This window comes from Zeus faber (assembly GCF_960531495.2).
Source record: "Zeus faber genome assembly, chromosome: 12".
In the NCBI taxonomy this organism is placed as follows: Eukaryota; Metazoa; Chordata; class Actinopteri; order Zeiformes; family Zeidae; genus Zeus; species Zeus faber.
Window position 1 is genome coordinate 9,058,623 of NC_137196.1, and position 27,836 is coordinate 9,086,458.

Sequence of the window (27,836 nt, forward strand, 5' to 3'; positions counted from 1 at the left end):
TATTTGCATTCAGAGATAAATCTCAAATCACAACATAACATCACAATTCAGAGGGAAAAGGGCAGAATTCCTGCATAGACCTCTGCGAATAAAATCAGTATCCTGAGATAAAAATTCAGGTTTTAAATCCCAGAATTCCGATTTTATTTGAAAAATTCAGACTTTAAAACCCAGAATTCTAAAGTTTATCTAAGAATTCCGAGTTTATTCTCAGAATTTTGAAGCGCCTGTCAAACAGCACCACGTTTTAAGGGCCCCTGGAATACGTAAAATAAAAAAAAATCTAAAATGTTTTCACTTATTTCCTTGCTGTACAAAAAAAAAAAAAAGTGACGTCACAGACCCTCCTCTCTGTGACGTAGCCACGCCAGGCCAGGTGTTACGTCACCACCCGAGTGGGAGTCGGAGCGCTCTCGCATGTAGTGTTGTCAATTCCTGGTTAATTCGCTTCGGTTAAAATAACAACAAAAAAAAGGGTAATTGAAACAAAAAATCCGTCTTTTTTTCCTCTCCCGACGACTCGGCTTCACCCGCAGCAGCGACACGGTCGCCGACGCCGTCACCGAGCGCGATCCGTTGTTTCGGAAGCGAAAGGCGCGTCGAGCGGGAGAAGATGAGCGTGGAGGCGTACGGGCCGAGCTCGCAGCCGCTCACCTTCCTGGACACCGAGGAGACGGAGCTGCTGGGCGCCGACACGCAGGGCTCCCAGTACGAGTTCACCGACTTCACCCTGCCGAGCCAGACGCAGACGCAGGGCCACACGCAGAGCCAGCTGGACAGCCAGGTCCGTGCGCTTTGCAAAATGCACCTGGATAAACGAGCACCGGGGGGGGGGAAATGTACAAGGCGGCGGTTAGCGGATGCGTGTGGGTTGTTAGCATGCAGCTAGCTGCCCTCCTCGTTGGCTAGTGTGGCGGCTAGGTACCATGCTAACTAGCGGTAGCTACCCTGCTGCTAAAAACACAAACGTTGTGATTTTGATATCGACAAACGCAAGTTGGTGTTGTATGTTGTTCAGTGCGTTATTTTCAATGTATTTTTATTTAAGAATATTGTTGATTTTTGTTTAGCTTTTTTTTTAAGACGTTGTGCTTTGTATGTGATGTTAAAGTCAAAATAATAAAATATGAAAACGACAGTCGGCTGTTACGGTAGTCCAGACAGCCGTCCAGTTTAAGATGGTGAATATGAAAGTGGTTGCTCGACCAGTAGTTGATATAGACTGAAGTCGATATCATAAGCATCTCTATTTCCCTTTACTAATAAAACAAAAAAATGCTTAATCCTACAAATGCTACTTATTCCTAGATATCCAGCTGGTTTGCGTTCTAGCTACAAAACGTACTTAGTGTCAGTCGCTTTGGGCGTAACTTGCAAATGAGGATAATTCCAATGTGGTTCCTTCTTTCTGTGCCTGCTCAGGTGAACGGTCCTGACGGGGTGCTGCAGAATGGCGATGACCCGGTGGTGAAAGGCAGCCAGTTGCTCGCCGAGCTCAACTTTGAGGAAGACGAGGAGGACACCTACTATACCAAGGACCTGCCGGTGCACGCCTGCAGGTACTGGGACTCCCCAGGCTGCGGACTGTGGGTCCCCACGTCCACGCTGCTCGTCTTATTGCATTTCAACAACAACAAAGTAGACTCTTTAAAAACACCACACGTGCTACAGCGAACACGGCTTCATCTGCTTAAAGTGTAAATGCACTTTAATGGAACATATATCTCCTTGTATGGTTCTCTTAATAAAAAAAAAAGGCAATATGCCTCAATATTTACTCTATAGACTCTGTTTCATCGTGCTAGCTCTGCTGGTCTGTAACGGCAGGTGTGGTGGAAATGAGAAATGACCCATTATCAGAGCTGCCCCCAAATAGTCAACCAAATGTTAGTTGACAAGAAGAGTCTTAGTTGGCCAAAATCTTCACCGGTCGGTTGGTTCGCGGAAAAAAACCCACTGCATTCAGGAGCTGCGCCTTGTTAAAATTGACCTTAAAACCAACTGTGTATGGCTCTCCCCGTGTATGAAACGCTAGAGGGATTTTAATTTGAAACAAATTTGAACAAAGATGAATGTTCAGTCTCCTTGCTGGTTGTTCCGACACATTCAGAAGAATAATTACAGCCTTTGATTCGATAATTCACAGGCAGCTCGCTTCATGTGTGCGCGCCGCGCGGCGCTTGTAAATTCTATTTATATTTTAAAGGCTGGTTATAAGTTATTGTGTTGGTGTTACTGATAAATTAACAAAATGTTCAGTCCCCTTGCTGATTGTTCCGACACATTCAGAATAGTGATGTTCCTTATTTAATTTGACAAATTTCCCTGACGTTTAACTGGAACTTTAAACTCAGACTACTCTAAAGTCCGGAAAAAGATTGCATATATTGTTAAAAATATTGTGTATATCATAAGTGCCATTTGAAACCGTTAATCGCATTCTTCAATAACCAAATCATATTAAAATGTTCCAACGGACCGGGCAGAAGTGGGGAGGGACGGGGAAAGTGCAGCGAGTAACCGAGTCCGCAGCTCCGGGAAATGTGCCCGACAAGGGGTCCCTAACGAGGGGACGCCAACACCGGAAAAAGGAAGTTCCCTCCGCCACATTTCAGTGCAAATTATGTCGATACAGGGCTTGATGCTTACTATTTTTCCCAGGGAGCACATGCAAGTTGAAAAATGTAGGAGCACATTAAGAACTTTAGGGGCACAATGAAAATGTATCAAATAATGTGTTTCTAATAAAGGGATATGAGGAGACATTTACAAGCAAAATGATTTAATTTATTTTAATACAAGAAGTACACTAGGTTTTAAATTATTTCTGCTTCAAACTGTATTTATACCTTTTTAATATTTGCTTTAAACTGTATAAACAGCATAAAGGGTATTAACACCTCTAGATCGGTTCAGAATAAAGCGAGTTACAGTTGATTTTGTAGAGAAGTCGGCATCTCTCAATACATATTGTATTGGTTTACGAGCAGAAGTTGACCGCTCTAATATGGCAGAAGCATAGCGGCAACATACAGCAGCGGCCAATGAGGTATCTATGATTGCTGGCGGTGGTTACCACGTCACGCTATGTTGTGAATGAACTGTGGATGCAACACAGCGGCTTCAAGTGTTTTCACCGTGGCCTTTCAACCTTTGTATTGAAAAACAGAAGAGGCTGCTTGGGTTGACTTAGGTCATCATTTTTATTCGCGCACATACTCCTAAATACATTTTAAATACAGTTTACAGTTTGTACACTATACCATCTACTTTTTAGTTGCAAATGCGAGTGAAACGCTTGCACTGTTGAGCCCTACAATATGTTATTTAAATATGTACATTAATAAAATAATAATAGGGCCTAATAAGTTTAACCTGTGTAATTAACAGGCTGCTTGCGTCATGTGCACAGCTCTTGTAAATTACACTTATGTTTGAAAGGCTTTCTGGTTATTAGGTTTTGTATTTATCTGTAATGTAACAGTGTTCGCAATGTTAGTTATAACATTGTTTCTCAGTCCTAGAACTCAAACCATTTTCTGATGCCCCAAATATATATTTAAATAATTTGATTAATATCATAAACTTGCAATGATCAGTCGACTAATGGCTTGAACTGACAACTAATGGTCGACTAGGAAAATCATTAGTCGGGGGCAGCCCTACCCATTATTATTGGAAATTTAAAATTACTTGCCACAACCCGATGAACTTGATGTTATAAATAGTTGACTTAATATAGCTTACAATGTTCTTTCTCTTTCTATTTAGCTACTGTGGAATTCATGATCCTGCCTGTGTGGTCTATTGCAACACCAGCAAGAAGTGGTTTTGTAATGGTCGTGGAAATACATCTGGCAGGTAATTGAATATTTGCCCAGTTGCTGGGATTACATATATCAACAATGACCCTGTAAGGTGTCTTGGCGGTATTCACTTTTGAACATATTCAGAAACTCGACCCGCTTGTATTTCAGTCACATTGTGAACCACCTGGTGAGAGCCAAGTCCAAGGAGGTGACCCTTCACAAAGACGGGCCGCTTGGTGAGACCGTGCTGGAATGCTACAACTGTGGCTGTCGCAACGTCTTCCTGCTGGGCTTCATCCCTGCCAAGGCCGACTCTGTGGTGGTGCTGCTCTGCAGGTGGGGAATAACGTTGTCTATGGATGGATGGAGGAAAGGGCAAATCTGGACTTTGGGATAATGCCCACTCTACTAGCTTGAACGGGTTCACCTCGTCTTCACAATACCTTCAAATATAGTTTGTTTATATAGACTAGATAGAAGTCAAATACCTTGTTGACAGTTTCAAAGTATACAATCTATAGCTGACTGCTTTAAAATGTTCATCTACTTAACGATATGTAGCCCGCATCACCAACTTTTCCCATAGAAGGCTGTAGATCACTCATTCCGAAAGTGTTGACAAGGTCTTTCACTTCACTCTAGTCTATATAAATAAACTGTATTTATGACCTTTGATCCGTGACCAATTTTCAGGCACCGTTAGTATCTGTTAACGATATCAGTTTTCATGTTGACTTGATTGAAGATCTGTGTGTGTGTGTGTGTGTGTGTGTGTGTGTGTGTGTGTGTGTGTGTGTGTGTGTGTGTGTGTGTGTGTGTGTGTGTGTGTGTGTGTGTGTGTGTGTGTGTGTGTGTGTGTGTGTGTGTGTGTGTGTGTGTGTGTGGAAACATGAGCCTTTTGAATTAGTGCCGCAAAGTAGTCAATTATTCACTTAGTTTGTGTACAGCGTAGAAGCGACGCTAGCGAGTGAGACGCTGATGTCCGTCTTGATGAAACCACAGGCAGCCATGTGCAAGCCAGAGCAGCCTGAAGGACATCAACTGGGACAGCTCCCAGTGGCAGCCACTCATCCAGGACCGCTGCTTCCTGTCCTGGCTGGTCAAGATCCCCTCGGAACAGGAGCAGCTCCGGGCGCGCCAGATCACTGCCCAGCAGATCAACAAGCTGGAGGAGCTCTGGAAGGTACTCGGCTGGTCTGAAGTGGAGCCATACTGTATTTCATTTGAAGTCAACCAGCCAAATCCTTTCCCTGTGTAACTGTGCCTGCCTATTTATTTTCAGGGTCATTTATCTATTCTTATCTCTGTTTACCGACCTACCTTTGTATACCTACAGCTTGGCCCACACTACAAGATTTTTCAAATCTTATCAGATTTTGAAAATGTGAGAGACTCCACACATAGCGACATATCACGATATATTTAACAGTTTTGTTCCTATAGTGTGTGGAGAGCAACGTTTTCCACAAACAGCACCACACGCAAACAGATTCCATTCACAGACCTGCCAACCTGCACGCATTTTGTGTACCAACCACACGCTTCTTGGTCGAAATAGGCAGGTACGAAATACCAGCTGAAACAACGCAAAAAATATATACTAGTGTAAATTAATTGTGGAAAACAATCACTCAATACCAAACATTGACCAGCCGATCAGTGTCAGATAAATTCGATTCTGTGTCAAATATACACACCCGATACTGTGCTCGTGTACTCGTAAAAATGCTCCAAAACTCAAACCCAATACCAACGTAAGGTAATGTAGTTGACGCTCAGAAAAGAGGGTGATAGAAACTACTAAATATAGAAACTACTTCAAGGTAAATGAAGATGGCCTGACGATATTCCAAAATTGTGCAGACTGCGTATCTATCACTGTCAGTACAGCGGAGCGTCTGCTCTGGTTGTTCCTGGTGCATGTGCTCCACTCGTGATGAAAGCTTTGTCTCTTACGAGACTCGGTTCTTGACGAGTCACTCAGTAAAACAAGTCGTTCCATTTGATTCAGTTGGTTTAATGCACGGTGAGTTCCAGGGAACGAGAGTAAGAAGATTCGGCCATTTATTATTATTACTTTTTATGAATTATTAATAATTTCCATGGTAGTTATGTTTTATGTCCTACTAAAAGTTAGTAGGTAAGTTACAGGTTGCATTATACTAAAACTTAGTAACAGTCCCATATTATATTCTATTGGAACTCAGTGACCGTTCTGTTCTATTTTATGTTATTGGAACTCAGGGACAGTTTCATGTTCTATTATTGTTCCATAGTGAATAACGAACAGCTGTAAACACACAGTATCAAAATCAGCAATCTTACTACTGTGGTAACTCAAAATTTCAGTGTAGTCCGTATGTGCAGCTGTCCTATCACATGAGCCTGCTCAGATCACGTGATGTATTTTTCATTGACTTAGCAGATACTCACTGAGACAAAATGATAAGAAAATTGTGTTTCTCCGATCACAGATATGAAGTTCAAAATGATCGGACACCAATGGAAAATATATTTCATAGTCTGTTTTATTACGAACATAAAATAATGTAAATCTGAATTGGCAGCAATTAATTAGGCAGATTAATTTAGCTGAATTAGCGGAAGCAATTAGCAGTCTTTTAAAAGATCAGACATCTGAATCAGCCAAGAAAATTACAGTCAGTGCATCTCTAGTTGGTAAACATGTTCGGTAACTTTACGAGATGATGCATTTCAAGGGTTATATCCTAATGATATAAATTTGTGTTTATATAGTTGTAGTAGCTTGCATAGGAGGTGAAGAGTCTCTTAAGATTCAAGAGGTTTATTTTTCACATACATATACATACTTTCATACATGTATGCATTGAAATGTCAATGCAACGCACCCAGTGATTACACACAATATGTCCTAGACTGAACACAGTAGCTACCTTAGAATTTCTACTTGACCAACTAACTGATTCCTAAAACGTAATGCAGTAAGTCGAATGCTATAGAATAAAATCAAAATAAAATATATAAAGGGAATAGGCTTATGGATATAGTATGGACTTATGTATATGGGATAGGCTAATTATGTATATACAGATTTGTGCATTAAAGTGGCATGTGAATAAAGTGAGGTAGTGTTTGTGGGATAATACAGCACAGTATACAACAGTACGGTGCAGCAATACAGTAACACGGAACAACCCTGAACAGTGGCACAGTATGCGGTACAGTATGCTACATACAGTACAGAAGGTAGTGGAGCCTATGTGTGTGGCTCAGTGAGGACCCCTGGTGAGGTCAGCTTTGACAGTTCTAATGGCTTGCGGGAAAAAACTCAATGTCTCAGTCCCTCAGTTCTCGCTGTGTGACTGCGGAGGCGCTTGCCTGACTACAGCAGCTGGAACAGTCCGTTGTTGGGGTGGTGAGGATCCTTCGTGATCCTCCGGGCTCTGCTACTACACCTCCTGTTGTATAAGTCCTGCAGGGAGGGGTGTGTAGTTCCAGTGGTAAGTTCAGCTGAACGCACCACCCTCTGCAGGGCCCGCCTGTCCTGAGCAGTACAGTTCCCAAACCAGGCAGTGATGTTGCCTGTCAGGATGCTCTCCACCGCTCCACAGTAGAAGGACTTGAGGATCCTCACTGAGACCTTGAATTTCCTCAGCTGCCTGAGGTGGTAAAGACGCTGCCTCGCCTTTCTCACCAGAGTGTCTGTTTCTAAAGTCCATGTTAAATCCTCTTTGATGTGGACTCCCAGGTACTTGAAGCTGCTCACCCTGTCAACAGAAGTCCTATTAATCACCAAGGGTGCGTGCGTCCTTGGTTGTAATCCTCACCTAAAGTCCACAATCAGCTCCTTAGTTTTGCTGACGTTCAGGTGGAGGCTGTAGTCCTGGAACCAGAGTTTCAGGTCAGCCACCTCCTCGCGGTAGGCCTTCTCATTGCTGTCGGTGATCAGGCCCACAACAACGATGTCGTCAGCAAACTTGATGATGGTGTTGGAGCTGGACCTGGCCACACAGTCATGTGCGTACAGGGAGTACAATTGGGGGCTGAGGACGCAGCCCTGGGGGGATCCTGTGTTCAGAGTGAGGGAACTGGACATGTGCTTCCCCACCCTAACCACCTGGGGCCGGGCTGAGAGGAAGTCCAGGATCCAGGCACACAGCGGAGTGTTCAGTCCAAGCTACTTCAGCTCAACAGCCAGTCTTGTGGGGACTATGGTATTGAAAGCTGACTATAATCGATGAACAGCAATCTCACATAGGCCCCCTTCCGGCCATCCAGGTGCGTGAGCGTGGTTTGCAGTACCTGGGAGGCTGCGTAATCCATGGATCTGTTCTGCCGGTACGCGAACTGCAACCAAGGTGTCCAAGGTCCAAGGTGCAGGGGAGGGAGGCGCAGATATAATCCTTAATCAGCCTCTCGAAACACTTCATGACCGAGTTGAGGGCCACCGGACGGTAGTCATTCAGGCAGGCTGGAGAGGCGATCTTCAGGACAGGAACAACGGTGGACCTCTTGAAGCAGGACGGGACCACTGATTCAGCCAGGGAGATGTTGAATATTGTAGTGAGCACCGGGGCTAGCTGGTTAGCACAGGTCTTCAGTACTCGCCCAGATATGCCATCTGGGCCCGCAGCTTTCCTGGTGTTCACCTGCATCAGAGCCCTCCTGATGTCATGCTCTGACACTGAGAGAGGGCGCTCATCCCCAGTGGTGTAACTCCAATTTGCTGGCAGGCTAGCCGTGTTGATGCCAGACTCAAACCGTGCATAAAAGGAGTTCAGTTCGTTGGCCAGGGAGGCGTCCACACTCGTGGCTGGGGAGGAGCTGCCCTTGTAGTTTGTTAAAGCGTCTGGTGTCCCGTTGCTCCATCTGTAGCTCCACAGTCTCTCTCTACGTCCGTTTAGCGTCCTTCGCCCCCCTCCGCAGATTGTAAGACGCCGCTTTGTAATTGTCCATATTTCCGAATACAAGACCGTCGTTGTAAGCGGCCGTGCAAGCATTCAGAGCGCAGGTGATGGATTTATCGATCCACGGCTTCTGGTTTGGAAATATCCAAACTTTCACCATGGGAACGATGCGGTCCGCTACCGTAGCCACAAAGCTCACCGCTACGTCCGTAAACTAGCTGACATCACTTGTACTTGATAGGAACATGTCCCAGTCTACGTCAGTCAGGGCGTCCTGAAGCGCAGCCTCTGATTGGTCCGTCCACCGCTTCACTTCCCTCATCACCACAAATTCTTGTGCGATCAGAGGCCTGTCAACAGGAACCAGCGAAATCGTGGCGTGATCTGATTTCCCAAAAGCAGGGTGCGAGGCGGTCTTGTATCCGTTCTTGTAAGGTGTATAACAATGGTCCAAAGTTAGATCTCCCCTGGTGGCACACGCGATGTGTTGGTAAACGAGGCAGCTACAGTGTGAATAAATGGTCATTTAGCTGCAGTAACTCAAAACGCCACCGAAACTCCCTGTTACAGTATTGTGGTACTCAAAATATTTTACCAAGGTTGGCAGGTCTGGCAGGTTCTGGCAGGTTCACCAAAGAATTGACGAAAGGTATGACTATGCGACATTACCAGAGTCCCAACTCTCTAAACCGGAAATCTTATATGATCGAATGTGACCTCAGAGTAAACAAACATGGCAGAGGACAGGCTAGAACTACCAATGCTATTTTATGCACTTTTCTTTTATGGGAAATCCAAATGGCAAAAAGAATAAAACAATGGATGACATGGACTCTACACAAGCTTTATGCTTTGCAGCTTGGCTCCCAATTGGCTGTCACAACAGCTGCCTTGTGACAATCCACAGCCTTCGTCCTCTGGGGTTCTCTGGGGATCGGGGAAGTAAAAAAACATTTGTGACATACCTCACACCACAGGATGATCTTGCACGTTAATGTTTAGAACCATCAAAATATCGGGACTTTACTCACAATTGTCTGAACGGGGGGAGTCTGAGCCAACTTGGCTTTATTATGTTGAGGTGTGTTGCCCCGCTTACCCCGTCTGTTTAGAGAAGTCGGGCTCCGGTAATGGAACAGTTTTGATCAATAACTGATTGTACTAATTTGTGTCATGCACTGCGTGTGTCTGCCTCCGTCCATCAGGAAAACCCCACTGCGACTCTGGAGGACCTGGAGAAGCCCGGTGTGGACGAGGAGCCGCAGCACGTGCTGCTGCGCTACGAGGACGCGTACCAGTACCAGAACATCTTCGGCCCGCTGGTCAAGCTGGAGGCCGACTATGACAAGAAGCTCAAAGAGTCCCAGGTGACGTAGTGTTGAACCTCTTGACACAGCTCAGTGTCGGCGTGCAGGGCAGGATCATCATCATCATATTCCTTTTAGCAACGGGTTGGGAGTAGCGATGGCAGTTTGAGGCTGTGTCCAATGTATTGAGCGCAATAAAATGTATGCTTTAAAGACTTATGTGTAAATGTGCCCGAATTAAATGTGTGTTTTTGTTAAATCCACATAAGAACACATTATAAATACAATTATGCATCTGCCAGGCGCTGGTTATTGTTGTTGGTTTTGGTTAAATTAAAATTTACATTGACATGGCATTTTTTTTAATGTACAGAAAATAAATCTGTATTCAATTATTCACAACCGCTCGGATATTAGATCACTCACAAGCTTGTCATGGCAACAAGTGTAATCATATCTTAGTTTTAGAGGTGACATGGATAAGGTCTCAGTGAAGTCCTCTTGCTGTGACAGTGGTTGCTTTGTACCATATTTGCAGTATGGTATTTTCTCTGCTTGTAAGCCCTGCAGGTGTGTTTTGAGTTTATTCATATTCAGGCCTGCTTGAGCTTCCTCAGTTTTGAATGCATTTCTTCTCTTTTTCCCTTTTACAGACTCAAGACAATATAACAGTTAGATGGGACTTGGGACTCAATAAAAAGCGAATTGCTTATTTCACACTTCCCAAGACGGATTCAGGTGGTAATTCCTTAATTTTTATTTTCTCTACCCTCACAGTCATTGTCATCGTCATGGTTTGTCTATCAGCGATTCCCTCCAGTGTCTTTTTCACTGCAACATTGTATCTTTTTATTTAAAAAATATATATATATATTTATTTTTATCTATCATAGCATGTGGTGAAATATTTTTAAACATGCATGAATATCACTTTTGGTTGTGTATTTAGTAAAAAATGTTATCATACCTTTTCTTATTCATATGTTGTGCTTTAAATCTTAAGTCTGTGCAGTATCGCTTAACGTGTGCCTTTCCTCTCTCTAGACATGCGTTTGATGCAGGGTGACGAGATCTGCCTGCGGTACAAAGGAGACCTGGCCCCTCTGTGGAAAGGCATCGGACACGTGATCAAAGTCCCCGACAGTATCCTCAGCGCTAAATGCAGAACAACTCTTAAGAACGAGGCTAGATGTGATTCTTTTAAATATTTAGCCCTTTACTGTAGCTGAATCGAATCATACCGTTATCCCAGTACCAACCAGGGGTGCTCAGGCTTTTCCGTATGTTTATATTATATCATATGCTCACTGGGGTGTCTGCATCTCCTTAAAAAGTCTTTTAACATGTCTCAAATTCAGTTGTACAAATAGGATGCCTTTAGAAAGTCATTTAAATCTTCTTAAATTTGAATTTAGTTTATTAAATCATAAACATTTTGTCAGATGTATCAATATATTTCATGTTCTTCTGAATAACAGTCAGCATTTCTGAAGTCATAAAAACCATAAGCTGGGTCTGAACCTACCCTGTCTTCAGCTGATACTCGGCTTTATTCATCACCAAATACATTGTACTCACCTTTATCGTTACCTGCAATGCTTTCTTGAATAAGAGAGAATGTGTATCAAAAAAAAATGCTAATGCTGTTTATGCTATTTGAAAATCTGTCTTAAAAGGCTCGATCGGCTAAGTATCACACCCAGTTCAATAAAGTAGCCTACGATTGATATTGGAATTGGGTTGAAATTGCAACAGGTTAATTGTATTTTGTTATTTTAAATTTCATTCAAACATCTTGGTGAAATTCCAAATTGAATCTGAACTAAAACGGTGTCGTTTAATGCATTTGCTGTGCTACACAGCAAAAGCCTTGTCGGCTTTTAGATTGACACGTCTGTTCAAGTCCCGTGTTGTTCACCGTGACTTGCACATCAGATTACGGCGACGAGATTGCCATCGAGCTGAGGAGCAGTGCAGGAGCCCCAGTGGAGGTGCCGCACAACTTCCAGGTCGATTTTGTGTGGAAGTCCACTTCTTTTGACAGGTAGTACCAAAGAAAAAAAAAACACACCAGCACACACAAATTACCCCATGGTAATTTCCATCCTCGCGTTTCTGTGAAAACCTACCATCTGGCATCACTTAGTCACATTAAGTTAATCTTGAAAACAACATGTATGCACACCCAGAGGAAATGTATTAAATTCAGTTAAATGCACACGTGAGCCTAATCCACATTTCTTCCTGAAAGAGTGGCTTTTATCCTTGCCACCGGTATGGATCCTCTTCTCTGTCTCTCTCCCGCTGTGAAGGATGCAGAGCGCCCTGAAGACCTTCGCTGTGGATGAGACTTCGGTGTCGGGGTACATCTACCACAAGCTGCTCGGCCACGAGGTGGAGGATGTGGTCATCAAGTGCCAGCTGCCAAAACGCTTCACCGCCCAAGGCCTGCCAGACCTCAACCACTCCCAGGTGGGACGGAGGAAGTGAAACTTAAAGAATCCCCAGAGAGAGGGGGGGGGAGAATTACGGGTGACATCACTGTTTGAAACGTGGCGCCTGTTGCCGAAAAAGTAGTTGGGGAACTCCAGTTCAAGAATATTGGTATTGATAATCTTTCGTATTTACTATCATAATCAGCTTGTATGTTCACATACATACAAGGAATTTGGCTTCTCTCAGTGTACAAACATGGACTAGACATACAGCCAAAACAAAGTCAATGAGCTAAAACAAACATTTATCTACTGTGTGTGTGTGTGTGTGTGTGTGTGTGTGTGTGTGTGTGTGTGTGTGTGTGTGTGTGTGTGTGTGTGTGTGTGTGTGTGTGTGTGTGTGTGTGTGTGTGTGTGTGTGTGTGTGTGTGTGTACACACTTATATACATATATATGTACACACACGAAATTGTAGCAGGAAGGCAATGGTGCAGAGTGCAAAGATGCTGAAATAAATTGCTAATCTATACTATCCTAAAATAGGAACATTTTAAAAACACATTCTCTTTTATAGAGCTTACTGTATACAACCCACTCATATTGTTTTGGGAGAGCCATCGGGGAGTTTACTCCCAGCGTTCAAACGACTGTCTTTGAGTTATTATTTGTTTTTCTTTCTTTAGGTGTATGCGGTGAAGACGGTGCTCCAGCGTCCCCTCAGTCTGATCCAGGGTCCTCCCGGCACAGGGAAGACCGTCACCTCTGCCACCATTGTCTACCACCTTGCCCGGCAAGGCAATGGGTATGACAGGAAGAAAACATTTTTTCAAATTAAAATTCAGAGATAAATGTATTATGGTCGATGTTGTAGTAACATAACACGCATGTCCCTCCCCAGACCTGTGCTGGTGTGCGCTCCCAGTAACATTGCGGTGGACCAGCTGACGGAGAAGATCCACCAGACGGGTCTGAAGGTGGTGCGGCTGTGCGCCAAGAGCAGGGAGGCCATCGACTCCCCTGTCTCCTTCCTGGCCCTGCACAACCAGACCCGGAACATGGACAGGTGACCACGCCCGCTGCCGCCGGAATCACCTTAGAATTTTTTCATCTTTGCAGAGACATATTGCAATTGGTAGTTGGATGTTTTCCTTAGAAAGTATAAAGGCCCTCTTCCAACGCATGAAACCAGCTCAACTCAACTCGACTCTGTTCACTGGTCAATTTGGTACCAGGTACTTTGTTTTCCACTGCAGATAGTACCTATAGCAGCGCCACATGAAACTGCTGTGACACCATCTTCAACACAACACACACAGGAACAAAGGAGGCTGTTGACGGGATGGTGTCCTTGATTCTCTGTGTGTTGCTGGACAAGCTTTTCTTGTTTACTCGGCATCATTTTTGAAAAGACCCCAAGTACGATAACTAGCGTATTTTTAAAGCTTTCTAGAAATAACAAATCTCTGATCCCTCTGCTCAGCTATCCCGCGTATCGCCATATCTCCAAACAAACCAATAGGGTGTTTTTTTTTATCATAGATGTATTTATTGTCCTAATTAAATAAACCAATGAGAACCCTGTGTGGGGGAGCCATTCTTAATCCTGTTTTCAGTCACTTTTACCCCTGTCGCGCAATAGTGACGTAGACTTTTCTCTTTGACCAATCAGTAGTCTGCAGTTTTTTCACGTGACATTTTAGTGTAATTTCAGCTCTCTTGTAACTTCGACAGAGGCAGTACCAAAATAAGTACAGCGTACTATCCACAGCTATTGCCAGATGGAAAACCAGAGAGTCGAGTTAGGCCGGTTCCATGCGGTGGAAAAGTGCCATGATATCAGAACACCATTACCACAGGAACATTTATTAAATGATTAGTATGACCTTAAAGTTTGTCTGTTTTCATGATGCCATAGCTAACTACCAAGCCACCTTTCCACCCCGGTGACACCTATGTTAGGGCAACAGTGAATATAGTATAAAGGTACTTTAAAACACAACTACCAGTGTGGTTATGTTGAATTCAGGACGTTCGCTGTGTCTTGTGTCCGCAGCATGCCGGAGCTCCAGAAGCTGCAGCAGCTGAAGGATGAAACCGGAGAGCTTTCCTCCTCAGATGAGAAGCGCTACAGGGCTCTGAAACGCACCGCAGAGAGAGAGCTGCTCATGGTACCAAGATCCTAACATATTAAGAGGTCCCAGTTTGAGTAAATAAATCGCGACATGTATTTCACTGAAATTGCATTATTTGTGAGCCTAACCATGTCTTTTCTTACTTGAGCTATGTGCCAATGTGCAAATGAAATCCAGATTAAGATCTACTTTTATTTTTTGTAAAAGGAGGGGGGAAAAAAAAAGCTGTTGATCTTTCCACACATGTTGTGCAGCTGGAAGGTAACACCTATTGTAGTCTTAGGCTGTGGAATTTTTTAAAAGTTGTTAATTTAAATTAACATAATGACTAGGGTGTCTATTGAATTAAACTTTGACCTGCGTTTGAGTGAAATAAGGTGTTGAAATGTTCTCCCTGGAAGTAGAAGATCTAATTCTAATCAACTGGTGTATCGGAATATACAGGCGTGGACAAATTTGTTGATACCCTTCGATGAAAAAAGAACGCACGATTTTCCTTGACCTTGGAGTTCAGCTTGTACCTCTTTGGAAGTTGTCCCTGGCTCTTTTTCTACTATTCACACTATCCTTCTGTTCAATCTGGGGTAGATTTTCCTCTTGTGGCCGCGTCCAGGGAGGTTGGCTATAGTCCCATGGACTTTAAACTACTTAATAATATTATTTGCAAGTTTCTTGGAGATGGTCTTATAACCTCTACCTTTAACATGCTTGTTGATATTTTTCTTTCTGATCTCCTCAGACAACTCTCTCCTTTGCTTCCTCTGGTCCATGTTCAGTGTGCTGCACACAATTATACCAAACACCAGAGTGACCACTTTTCTCCATTTAAATAGGCTGAATGACTGATTATAAGATTGAAGACATACCAGTTAAAGTAAACAGTTAGTTTGAAATATCACTATAATCCAGTTATAATCTTTTCTAAGGGGTACCAACAAATCTGTCCAGGCCATTTTATAATATAATTGATCTCTTTAGCAATATTTTATCTTGTTTCTTTGCTTTACTCTTATGACATACCAAAGGCATGCAGGTATACATGAGAAAATAGCTTTTAATTTCTTCACTTTTCAGGAGGAATGAAGCATTGTTTCAATGAGCTGTAAGGGTACCAACACATTTGTCCACGTCTGTAACCGGATGCCACAGATTTATTTACATAACGGGTCTCGTCTAATTTTTCCTTTCACAGAATGCCGATGTGATCTGCTGTACCTGCGTGGGGGCTGGGGATCCGCGCCTGGCCAAGATGCAGTTCCGCTCCATCTTGATCGATGAGAGCACCCAGGCCACTGAGCCCGAATGCATGGTGCCTGTCGTCCTGGGAGCAAAGCAGGTATGGACACTGCCACAGTGAAAGACCACCTCACTGCCCCAGCATTAAAGGATCCCATGTTTAACCACAAAAGTCATCATGTTGCTTTGAGTTAATACTTTACAAACTGCATAGTTATCTTACTTTCAGTTAATATTGGCTAGATGGCTAGGTCAGAGCATCTCCAAATGGCAGGTCTTGTGGGGTGTTCCCGATATGGTGTAATTAGTACCTACCAAAAGTGTTCCAAGGGAGGACAATCGGTGAACCGACGACAGCGTTATCGGTGCCCAAGACACATTTATGCACATGGGGAGCGAAGGCTTGCCTGTCTGGTTCGATCCCACAGAAGAGCGAATGTAGCACAACTTGCTGAAAAAGTCCATGCTGGCTATGATAGAAAGGTGTCAGAACACACAGTGCATCGCAGCTTTCTGCCTATGTGGCTGCGTAGCTGCAGACCGGCGAGAGTGTCTTTGCTGACCGATGGAGCAATCGAAGAAGGGGACGTGGTCCGATGATTCATGTTTTCTTTACAATCATGTGCATGGCTGGATGGGTGCGTGTGCATCGTTTACCTGGAGAAGAGATGGCGCCAGGATCCACTAAACATGGTTGCAGACCAAGTACAACCCTTCATGGCAGCGGTATTCCCTGATGCCAGTGTCTTCTTTCAGCTGTATAATGAACCCTGCCATACTGCAAAAGTTGTTCAGGAATGGTTTGATGAACATAACAAAGAGTTCAAGGTGTTGACTTGGCCTCCAAATTCCCCAGATCTTAAGCCGGTCGAGCATCTGTTGGATGTGTTGAGACACCAAGCCGATCCATGGGACTCCCATCTCGCAACTTACAGGACTTAAAGGATCTGCTGCTAACGTCTTGGTGCCAGATACCACAGAACACCTTCAGCGGTCTTGTGGAGTCCATTCCTTGATGGGTCAGAGCTGTTTTGGCAGCACCAGGGGGAGCTGCACAATAGGCGTTTTCGCACCGAACAGTTCTGGGGACTCCGTAAGGGGAACCAGGAATTGGGGAGGTCCCCTGATTTCTAAATACCTTCAAGGGCTTTTTTTTCTGGTTGTATTAGAATCGCACTGGAACTCTGAAGTGACGTCAGCCCATGGGGTTTTACCGTGAGTTCCATACCTTTCATTTATTTTACCTTATCAGTCCACTGAAATCTGTTTCTGAACAAATTTGATGCGAAAAATAAGCAATCCAGTTGCTGAATCTTCACTCATATGATGAAGGTGTTTGTTCCGACCCTGTAAGGTACGGACTCGCATCTGAACACCACACGGGGGTTACGGGACGCATGTAAATTAATTCAATTAACATCAGTAAATGAAATAAATACATCTACAATAATAGAGTGTTTTTATAGTTTTTTTTTTTTTTATTGGTTATTTTTTTATTACCGCTGAGTGTCATGGGCTGGTCCCCACCCAGAGCGATGCAACCGTGTGGACTCAGTCCGAGGGATCGTGGACTTAGGTCTGGACCAACCACCATGCACTTATGTCACTGAAGGTTCCTCTTGTGCCCGTTAGTCCCTGCCCTGGAGTAGGAGCTAAAAAAACCTCCTAAAAACGGAGTTCTAAGAACTACGAATGTTCCTAGTTCCTGAGTGCGGACACAAAAAAAGGACGGTTCCTTCAAAAAGTTCTTAGAACTTTGAAAAGGTTCCTGCGGTACAAAAACAGCACAGTACGAAAACAGCTAATATTAGGCAGGTAGTTTTAATGTTATGGCTGATCGGTGTATATGGCTGGACCCGTGTATGAAACGCGAAAGGGCTTTCAATTTGAAATAAATTTTAACAAAAATAAATCAGAAGAATAAATTCAGGTTTCAATGAGCTGCTTTTGCCAGTAATTAACAGATGGCTCACTTCATGGCTGCACATTGCATGAAGTCGACGACTCTAAAAGTATGAAAAATTATTGTGTTTATTATTAAAAATATTGCATATATTTTAAGAGCCATTTATAACCGTTAATCACATTCCTCAATAACCAAATTGTTTTTTAAATGCCTCGACGGTGTGCCAGAGTCCTGGCGTCCGACGGGCCCGGGAAGTGACGAGTTCTGGGCACCCTGGACGCCCGCCCGCTTTACAGCGGGGAGCGGGGATTTTTATTGAGAGGGGAGATATAAATTGAGTGTAATAAAATACATCTAAAATAAAAACAATGCTTAAATTTGCTTTATTAAAAGGGAACCAGACAATGTCCAATATCTCCATTACACATGGTGAGGGAGACAGGGACTTAAATTGCACCCCGATCGCTCCCTCAGAGGACACACAGAGGACCCAAAACAAGAGGGTCAATAACTCAAAACCCAATAACCCGAAACACTATTATTATTGTTCGGATTATTATTGTTTTTTATTCTCCTTGGCACTTTTTGAGGCTCAAACGGTCTGGAACAGAACAACCACTGTAGCTACGGACGTGGTTGGGGTGTTAGAACTGGGATGTCGCAGACATCTCATTGTTCGAGTTTCATCTAAATCGATATACATACGGAGCAGAAATTAGCGAAAAACAGACCAAATTTGACCAGATGTAGCTGATCATTCATGCATCACCGACACGACAATGTTCGAAAAATCCTTATAAATGCGCAGGTTGTAGTTCCTAAAGTCCATTTGCGTTGTGCGTGGTGTAGAGTCTGTCGCTCTGTAGTGATAAAAGGTTACAAACTACGCATGTGTGTCTGTGTACTGTCTGACATGGTTGAAGTCGACGGGGCTGTTAGATTGATATTTTATCTCTTTGGTTGTTTTGTTAAAGACACGCGTTAGATGTGTTCCTCCTTACTTTGTGGGATTTGCGGAAGTCGCAACAAACACAATCTGCGAGCTCATGACAAGGTTCATATTTTGGATTGTAAAAATAGTATCCAGAAAATTTTTAATAATCACGGAAAGAGTTTAATGAAATCGTAACCTTACAGAAGACTTGGACGCAAAACAACATTAATCCACAAGAAGTCTTCACAACGTCTACATAGCTAACACAACTAAATTGGACCCTGTGCATTGCTCCTGCAGTTTTATTTATTCTTATTTTTGGGCGGGCTCCAAACAGTAATGTTTAATGAAGGTGCTTGTGCTTTCAGAGCTCCAGAGGGCAGGTATTTCAATCGGCAGCTTTGGCATAGCACCGAAATCTGTGTTGCGATTCAGTCCAGTAGATGCCGATCGTATAGGAACCAGTGCCATAGTGGTTTTGGAACCAAACCCAAACCTCCCGTGCATGATCATGTTTAGAGAGAGAGACACATGTAAAATAGTAAAAAAAAAATGTATGTGGCGGACCACCACAAATAAATCAATGTATAGGAAACACTGCCCCTAGTGACACCACTGGGTACTCCCCTCATTCACATGTTGGCGGGGGTGCCGAGACGCCTACGCCGGAGAGTGGCGGATGGAGCAGCAGAGTGCATGGAAGAATGTATGTGGCTGTATGCGCACAGATATTTATTAAAAATTTCTGCTGAAACACTGCGTTACAACATCGAATGTTAATTTTCAGATTTGAACGTCTTTTTATTAAATTTTTATTTTTTTTTATTTTGCAATTCGAGTATCATTTGAATATCGAACCATTGTTTGATAGCACTAATTAGTACCCATCTATTAACTTATTTTACCCACTACTTAAGAAAGAAATGTACCAGATTATTGTCAATAAAACAATATCTCCATTTTACGTACTCCATTATTCCATATAGATTGTTGTTTTTAACCCACTTGTCACTTGTTTTCTCCAGTTGATCCTAGTGGGTGATCACTGCCAGCTGGGGCCCGTGGTCATGTGTAAGAAGGCGGCCAAAGCGGGCCTGTCTCAGTCCCTGTTTGAGCGGTTAGTAGTCCTGGGGATCCGGCCCATCCGCCTGCAGGTCCAGTACCGCATGCACCCCGCTCTCAGCGCTTTCCCCTCTAACATCTTCTATGAGGGATCCCTGCAGAACGGAGTCACCGCGGGTAAAGAAACTGCTTACAGAACGTTTCTAAGCCTTTGTTATCTTGACGTTGTTCCTTGTGAACGATTAAATTAATGAAATTCTTTGTGTTTCCCGCAGCGGACCGTGTGAAGAAGGGCTTTGACTTCCAGTGGCCGCAACCTGACAAGCCCATGTTCTTCTACGTCACCCAGGGCCAGGAGGAGATCGCTAGTTCCGGAACATCCTACCTGAACAGGTTACAGCTCGTCCGCCTCATGTTTTCTCCCCTTAATAACGACAAATTATTCTTATTTTTTTAATGTCATCTCACCGCTCTCCTCGCTGTTTCCAGAACTGAGGCATCCAACGTGGAGAAGATAACCACCAGGTTGCTGAAGGCCGGGGCCAAGCCGGACCAGATTGGTGTCATCACCCCCTATGAGGGCCAGAGGTCCTACCTAGTGCAGTACATGCAGTTCAGCGGCTCCCTGCACACCAAGCTCTACCAGGTGGGCTGTCAAACGGCTTGAAAGACGGTCCATTTGGTGGAATCATTGAAAACCACTCATGGAGATGGATTAGATTAGGAAATATCCAACTGTCTGAATCTGCAGTTTAAGAATTGTTAAGATGAAGTAATTTCCCTTGCCCTTCTGTTCATGTGCTAACACGGTAGAGACATTTTAGCTTTCTCACACATCAACAAGCACTTTTCTCCCCTTCTAATATCTATGGCATGCTGTGCCAACTGCCACCACACGCACATGAATACTCTCATCAAAAGAAAAAAATGTGACTCATATAAAAGCAAAGTTAAGTCTAACTTTCTGCTTTGTGTCTGACGAGGAAGCTCTTAGACATGGTGGTATTTCACTTAGAAATGTTGTTTGGCAGGCGGTGCTCTGCGTGGGAGTAGCTTGATGCCCTGATAGGACCATGAAAAAGATTCAGTTTTTACCTCTCGCAAATAAGACAATCTGATGCGTATCTAGATACATGGGCTACAATACGATTCAGGGACGATAGGTTCCAATACGGAACAATTCGGTGCGATGCAATACGATGTCATCTGGTACAGTTCTTGACATTTGTTTCATGTAGACATTTACCATTATAAATTCCAAAAAGCCAATTCTGTGAAAGTGGTATTGCTTACTTTCAAATATACATTTCATATATTTATATATTTTCAGATATAATTCATGAAAGACCAGGGAATCCCAACTATTTTTTGTCTAGTACTTTTTTGCATTTAGATATAAAAATTATATCTAATATGTTGTGATTCTGATAGAGTAATATTTAATATTGTAATTACGCTGGATGTGTTGGAGTATTGTTAATTGTCAGTTATAATGTGTTTTAGTGCGGGCTGTTCACAAGTCTCGCGAGAGGGAATGTGCCCGCGTGATCTGGTGCGTGAGTGTGTGTGTGGCGAGACGGAGTGAGAGAGCGGAAGGAGAAGTGGAAGGTAACAATAAGCTTCAGTGTGTAATAACAACCGTGTGGCTCCTTCCGGCGTCTCAAAGTTACAATATCATAATCAGTTGAAGCTCTGAATGGTATGTTAAGACGCAGCGCAGGTTTCAGGCTGAACAGGGATCAATAGAAAGATTTCGATTTATTTTGTTTACTTTATTTCTTACTTGTATGGAAAATGTAAACCTAACTGAAAGAATGAGAGCAGTTTTTCTTTCTCCTGGCAGTTCCCGTGTCGATTTTTCCTGTGTTTTTATTTTAGATCTATTTATTTTCCTTAGTTTCTACTTGTCTGAAACAAATATTTGAAACCCAACGAAGGGACTGTCCCGCTTCACCTTGGTCAGGACAGTGGATTGTGTAATGGAGAAGGAGTGATCTCCAGTTTACTGTGCGCCCCGTTCCCCATGTCTCCAAACAAAACAAGTTAGTGTTATTTTGAAAGTAACATGACTTGTTACATAACTTGACCGCAGCAGCTTAGTTTATGCTAAAGTAAAATCAGCACCAAAGCTTCAATCAACAGATTCGTACCCTTAGAATTGGGCCATCGTTCATGGTACATTTACATGGATCCAGGGCTCTGCGTACCGATGTTCAAGAGGTTTATTTGTCACATTCATATACATACTTCCAAACATGTATGCAGTGAAATGTCAATGCAACGCACCCAGTGATTATGCACAATATGTTCTAGACTGAACACAATAGCAACCTAGTTTCTACTTGACCAACTAACTGAAATGAACTCATTCCTAAAACGTAATGCAGTAAAGTAAATAGGATAATATGGAATAAAATAACTCAAAGTAATACAGAGTGGGGGTACAAAATATAAATAAAGGGAATAGACTTTATGGGATAGGCTATTATGTATATACACATATGTGCATTGTAGTCACATCTTTAACGTTAAAACCGGTTTCTATTAAGTGAATCATTACACCCTCATTTTCTACTATACTTAATATAATATGAACCTTTTTATAAAGGTAAAATGAATTATCCAGAATGTCATAATTTAAGCAACATTAGTTTTGAATGTGGTTTGGACAACCTTGGAGGGGGGCTTTCCCTCAAATGTTTGTTGGCACGGTAGGAGGGGCTTGGACATCAGCTTGGGAACCACGGCTCTCAAGCACTGTCCTAGATAAATGTTAATTTTGATTGCAATACAAGAATCCTATAATGATAACGTGGTTCTTTCTATTTCTCTTGTAGGAGGTTGAGATAGCCAGTGTGGACGCCTTCCAGGGCAGAGAGAAGGACTTCATCATCCTGTCATGCGTCAGGGCTAACGAGCACCAGGGCATCGGCTTCCTCAACGATCCCCGGCGCCTCAACGTGGCTCTCACCAGGGCCAGGTACCACGCCACTTCCACACGACAACTGCATCACCGTGCTCCGCTTCTCACAACAGGGAGTTTAAAAAAGAACAGGCAATTTTAAAATGTTTTAAATGTCGCCCTTTCTGTCACACACGTAGGTATGGCGTGATCATCGTAGGGAACCCCAAGGCCCTGTCCAAGCAGCCGCTGTGGAACCACCTGCTCAACTACTACAAGGAGCAGAAGGTCCTGGTGGAAGGGCCCCTCAACAACCTGAGGGAGAGCCTCATGCAGTTCAGCAAGCCCCGCAAGCTGGTCAACACCATCAACCCTGTACGCTGAGCACCACAAACACACTTGCCGTAACACCTCACACGCCACCTTGCAGTGGTATAATGCAGATGTTTATGTGAGGTCATTTTGAGCTTGGAAACAAAACTGACTGTTTTATTTCTGACTCAATGAGAGATTAGCTCCCTACTTGTCAACGTTTGGATCAAATGCCTCAGACTTTATTGATACTCTAGATACTAGATATGCATAATATGGAAACATAACATGGTTTACCAAGAATGGAAGTCTTGGCTTATTTGGGAGTGTTTTAATGATGACATTTAGGTTCTGACCCATTATCATAGGAACAAAAGCTTTTTTTTAAGTAAATGTGTTTTGTTTTGTTTTGTTTTTTTTCTGTTTTTATCAGAATGACAAGCTAACTTGATAGCCTCTGTGAACACGAGGAGCTTATTTTGTCATTATTTTATAGGGAGGTCGATTCATGAGCACTGCCATGTACGATGCCAGGGAGGCTCTGATTCCAGGATCTGTGTACGACCGCAGCAGCAACGGTAAGAACTCAACTTGACATATTTCGTTTAGTTCATAGTTTTCCTTATTCTTTATTATCTGAGTGTATTTTGATGAAATGCCTATAATGCCTATCATATTACTCGTAGCATCCTTTGTCATTCAGTTGCTTTAAAAATAACTAGCACCCCCCCCCCCCCCCCCCCCCATCACAGGTCGTACGTCCAACATGTACTTCCAGACCCACGACCAAATCGGCATGATCGGTACCGCCCACAGTCCCATGACGTCCATGAACATCCCCATTCCCTTCAACCTGGTGATGCCCCCAATACCACCACCTGGATACCTGGGGCAGGTCAACGGGCCTACCACAGGTGAGATGGAAATTAGGCTTTTGGATTTACTGATTCCAATATAACGAGGAGCTTGTGAAACAATAAATACTTATCCTTTTTAGCTCTAAAATTGCAGCAGTTTTCTGCCTGCTTCACATAATTTGCTACTGTGAAAATAAAATGTAATTTTATTTTCTCTTTCCAGGTCGTGGCGGAGGCTCGAAGGGCAAGGCGAGCGGCGCCATCGGGGGAGGCGGCGGCGCTCGCGGCGGCCGCCAGAGACACCGGGGCGCCGGGGGGAACCATGGCGTAGGAGAGCGTGGGCCACACGGGAACCACATGAGCAGCAGTCAGGCCAGCCAAGACCTGGGATCCCAGCCCTTCTCGCAGGGGCCGCTTACCCAGGGATACATCAACATGAGCCAGCCCTCCCAGATGAGCCAGCCCGGCCTCTCCCAGCCCGAGCTCTCGCAGGTCTGTCGCGGTCGATATTCGTATTCATTGGGTTGCTAAATATGACAATTTTCATCAACAACAACAATTGCTGGCTGAAATAGAGACTTCATAATGAATGAACAAGCTCTTCCTGACTTTTGTTGTTGTGTTGCTATGACCCTCCAGGACAGTTACCTCGGCGACGAGTTCAAGTCCCAGATGGACGTGGCTCTGTCGCAGGACTCCACCTACCAGGGGGAGAGAGCCTATCAGCATGGGGGTGTGACTGGACTGTCCCAGTACTAGACTGTAAGACGTCCTATGTGTTTACCAAGCCTCCTCTGAATTCCAAATGTGTGGCCCGTACCAAGCCGTTAAATCTGATTGTTTTTCCCCTACTCTGACCTTTCCAGGTTGCTGGAAAGGAGCGAGGCCTTGGCTGAGCTTAGTTCGTCGGTATTTTAATCTGGGTAAACGATAAAAGAGAACAAACATGGATACCCGTTTTCCACTGCTACAACTGAAGCACCGCTGTGTGAAAGTAACAGGAGAGACCGAGAGAAACCAACCAATCACAAGAGTGAGCGCACCGATGGGAGTACAGCTGGACAGGAGGAGAGCGAGAGGTCGCGGGTGTCTAATGAGAAGGAGAGATGGAGGAAGGAAGGCAAGAAAGAGCGACGACACTGCTGCTCACAAACGAGACGCGTCCTTCGTCCGAGCAGCGCGGTCGGAGAGGCGAGGCCGGCGACGGGTCACGGAGAGTGAGAAGTCAAAAAAAGAATTTGAGACGGCGAGGGAGGGAGAGAGAAAGAGGGGGGTGGCAGTCCTGCAACATTCTCCTCCTTCGCACCCACCCCACACAAAAAAAAAGGCGGGGAGGGGGGTTCTCCGGCGGTAGGGTTCGGGGAACCTTGATCCAAAAGGCTGAGGGGAAAAGACGAGGGGGAGGAGGAGGAGGAGGCGTTCTCGCACCGCTCTCCCTCGAGCTCACTCCACACAATGTCGGAAAAACGGAAAGGGACGGACGGACGGAGGGAAAGTGAAGCGGGAGGGGACAGGATGTGACTCGTCTCGACGCAGTCACACATTGGAAACCTTTTCTGTTTTTGTCCTGGCGGAGAGAGGGGGCGAGAGAGAGAGAGAGAGATACGTGCGGCGGCGGCAGACTCAAAAGTCGACGTGGTTTGGCACCTTTCAAACGGACGCCGCAACGGGGGGAAAAAAAAGAAAAGTCTGAAGAATCATCAGCGAATTATCAGCTTTTCTTCCCCGCCTTCGATGCCTGAACGAGTCAGTTTTTCCAAGGTTCCGAAATATCGGGGTTCTTTCTCAAGAGCTCTGTCTGCGAGCTTAAAAAGTGGTGGGATTTTCAAAAAAGAAATCTATAAATATCTATTAAAGAAGAAAAAACACCTTTGTCTCAAGATGTCAAACGCCGAGGTTCTGTCGCTATTTGAGACCATTTTTGCTGTGTTTATATACATCTTTCAACAGTAGAAACGGGATAGGTGGAACCGAAAAGGCAGCATAACCGTCCCACCATTGAGCTAAGGTTTTATGACATCATCATGGTCTTTCTGATCATTTCCAAATTATGTGGAGGGGAAAGACCTCCCACGGGAATAACCACAGACCTAAATCCCCCCCTGAGTGCGTGCAAGTTGATAGACAGTTACAGGCGTAAATCAAGTCAATGGCAAAAGCTCTGTAGTTGTTAAAGATTGAATTAAATTAAGCCACTGAGCAGAACATACTGGTGTTCAGCGATTATTTAGGATTGTTTTTAGTCTTCTGGAGCCGCGTGTGCGTACGTGTTCCAGTTGGAAACTACAAAAGAGACGGAAGCAAAAGGTTGGAAGAGTTTTGAGTTTGGGTCGCCCTGAACACGTTACTAATGAAGAGGAGCCTCCTTGGCGTTCTGTGACGGTCATTTCATCAACGATGGAGGTTTGAGAGGGACGGCGGAAAGAATTTGAAATAGACTTGGAGACTTGGCTCTATACTTCAGAGAACGCCTAGTTTCCCCCATTGTTGTGCTTTAAACCCCCCCCCCCCATTTATGTCCTTTTATCCAAGAGTACCGTGCATGCGGCGAATCCTGTCCCGAACCCCTCATTTGAGCCCGATTTTTAAGTTCTAATTTGCCGTACACATTTTCCGAAAAACTGCTTCATCACTGGCATCTCGCCAATATCTCCGAATATCATGACAAGTTCAAGTTCAACAGCGACCGTCTTTAGAACCTTTGACTGTAGACGACCAGTTGGTAATGTTTCACGTCACTCCATGGACTGCTCGTCCGATTCCTGCTCTAATGCGTGGGAAGTGACGTGTGCAGCGTTCTACGACGGCCTGACGGCAGGTCTCAAAGCAGGCTGACGGATCCGGGAACGGAACGACGTACTACCGATCGAACTTCAGACCTTTTGAAAACGGTTTGTTCAACAACCGAAGGTCCATCTGCGTCCTCCTGTGCCGGAGGAACGGCTCAGCACTCCCTGTGAAGGAGCGACATATTGTTCTTTATTTATGGATGTCAACTTCCGTAGCATTCTGGATGAACATACTGTTTGAACCCTGTGTTCACTATTATATCCATTATTACCTAGTTAATCAATGTAGAGACAGCTTGTTTTTGTTTGTTTTTTTTCTGGGGGGGAGGGGTGTTCAATCAAATTAGTAATTATATAATACTGGAATAGTGGTGCATTTTTTTTTTTAGGGGTAAAAACAAGTAAAATCAGAGGCCTGAGTAATGATGGATTTGAGCTGAAAGGTCCAGACTAGAAATTAATTTGAGCGTCTGGATCTCGAAGGGGAGCAGAAGGGTTTTTTTTTATTTTATTTTTTTTTAAAGCTGCCTTATGATTTAATCCTTTGTTGTGACTTGGATGTTTTCCTACTTTCCATTTAGTGTGCTACGAGAGTAAAGGGTTTGGTTTTCTTAGTCTTTGAATTGAGTTTACTGGTTTGCTTTAATGACATGTGGGAAATTTGTTTCCTTGCTTATTGAGTTTGGCACATAAAGAGCCACTGTATACCCTGCTTATGTCCTTTCAGGAATAAAGAGTCATTTTCTTTGCCTCACAGTGACTTTGTTTATCCCATTTCAGTCAATGTTGTTTCAACGTTGTTTTCACATCAACCTTCTAAGCCGGATCGACGTCTATCTTTTTAACTTTGATGTTTATCTATTATGGCACCATGTGAGAGTCTGCATTCCATCAGGTCCGTTGACAATAGTGCACAGAATAGTTTCTATCTGTAGGTGCTAGTTTTTGATCGATAAAAGCATTTAAATGCAAGTAGCCGTTCAGTAGTTATTCCTCATCCGCAAATTAAGCAAATTGTGGTACAAAAATAATTGAATGGAAGTTTTTGGCCTACATCAGGCTTGGGTTTTTCAACAAAAAGTGACCCTGTTTCCTTTATATCCGCTGCCTGCTGGAGCTTCATAGAACACGCTGGATCTTTCAGGCCTGAAACAATATCATGACTGAGTTTATCGCCTTCCGACTGTACTGTAACCTGCTGCACAATGGCTTCATTGAGCTCAACACGCACTAACAGTGATGATCCTCAGCCTTGTTTGTATCAA

General features: G+C 43.9%; 1 protein-coding gene across 1 annotated transcript; it reads left to right on the plus strand.

The window, feature by feature from the left end:
• The first annotated feature begins 418 nt into the window (after window positions 1-418).
• LOC307238369 (regulator of nonsense transcripts 1) lies at window positions 419-27,300 on the plus strand. Its single transcript, XM_080011304.1, has 24 exons — window positions 419-784; window positions 1,423-1,559; window positions 3,772-3,861; window positions 3,978-4,145; window positions 4,812-4,992; window positions 9,904-10,065; window positions 10,659-10,746; window positions 11,050-11,148; window positions 11,941-12,049; window positions 12,318-12,477; window positions 13,125-13,243; window positions 13,340-13,504; window positions 14,495-14,609; window positions 15,766-15,909; window positions 19,675-19,888; window positions 19,987-20,104; window positions 20,201-20,357; window positions 22,549-22,691; window positions 22,814-22,988; window positions 23,422-23,503; window positions 23,678-23,839; window positions 24,006-24,274; window positions 24,422-24,544; window positions 24,649-27,300. Exons 1-23 carry the CDS (start codon window positions 614-616, stop codon window positions 24,539-24,541), a joined length of 3,348 nt encoding a protein of 1,115 aa, XP_079867430.1. The 5' UTR covers window positions 419-613; the 3' UTR covers window positions 24,542-24,544; window positions 24,649-27,300.
• The last annotated feature ends 536 nt before the right edge of the window (window positions 27,301-27,836 follow it).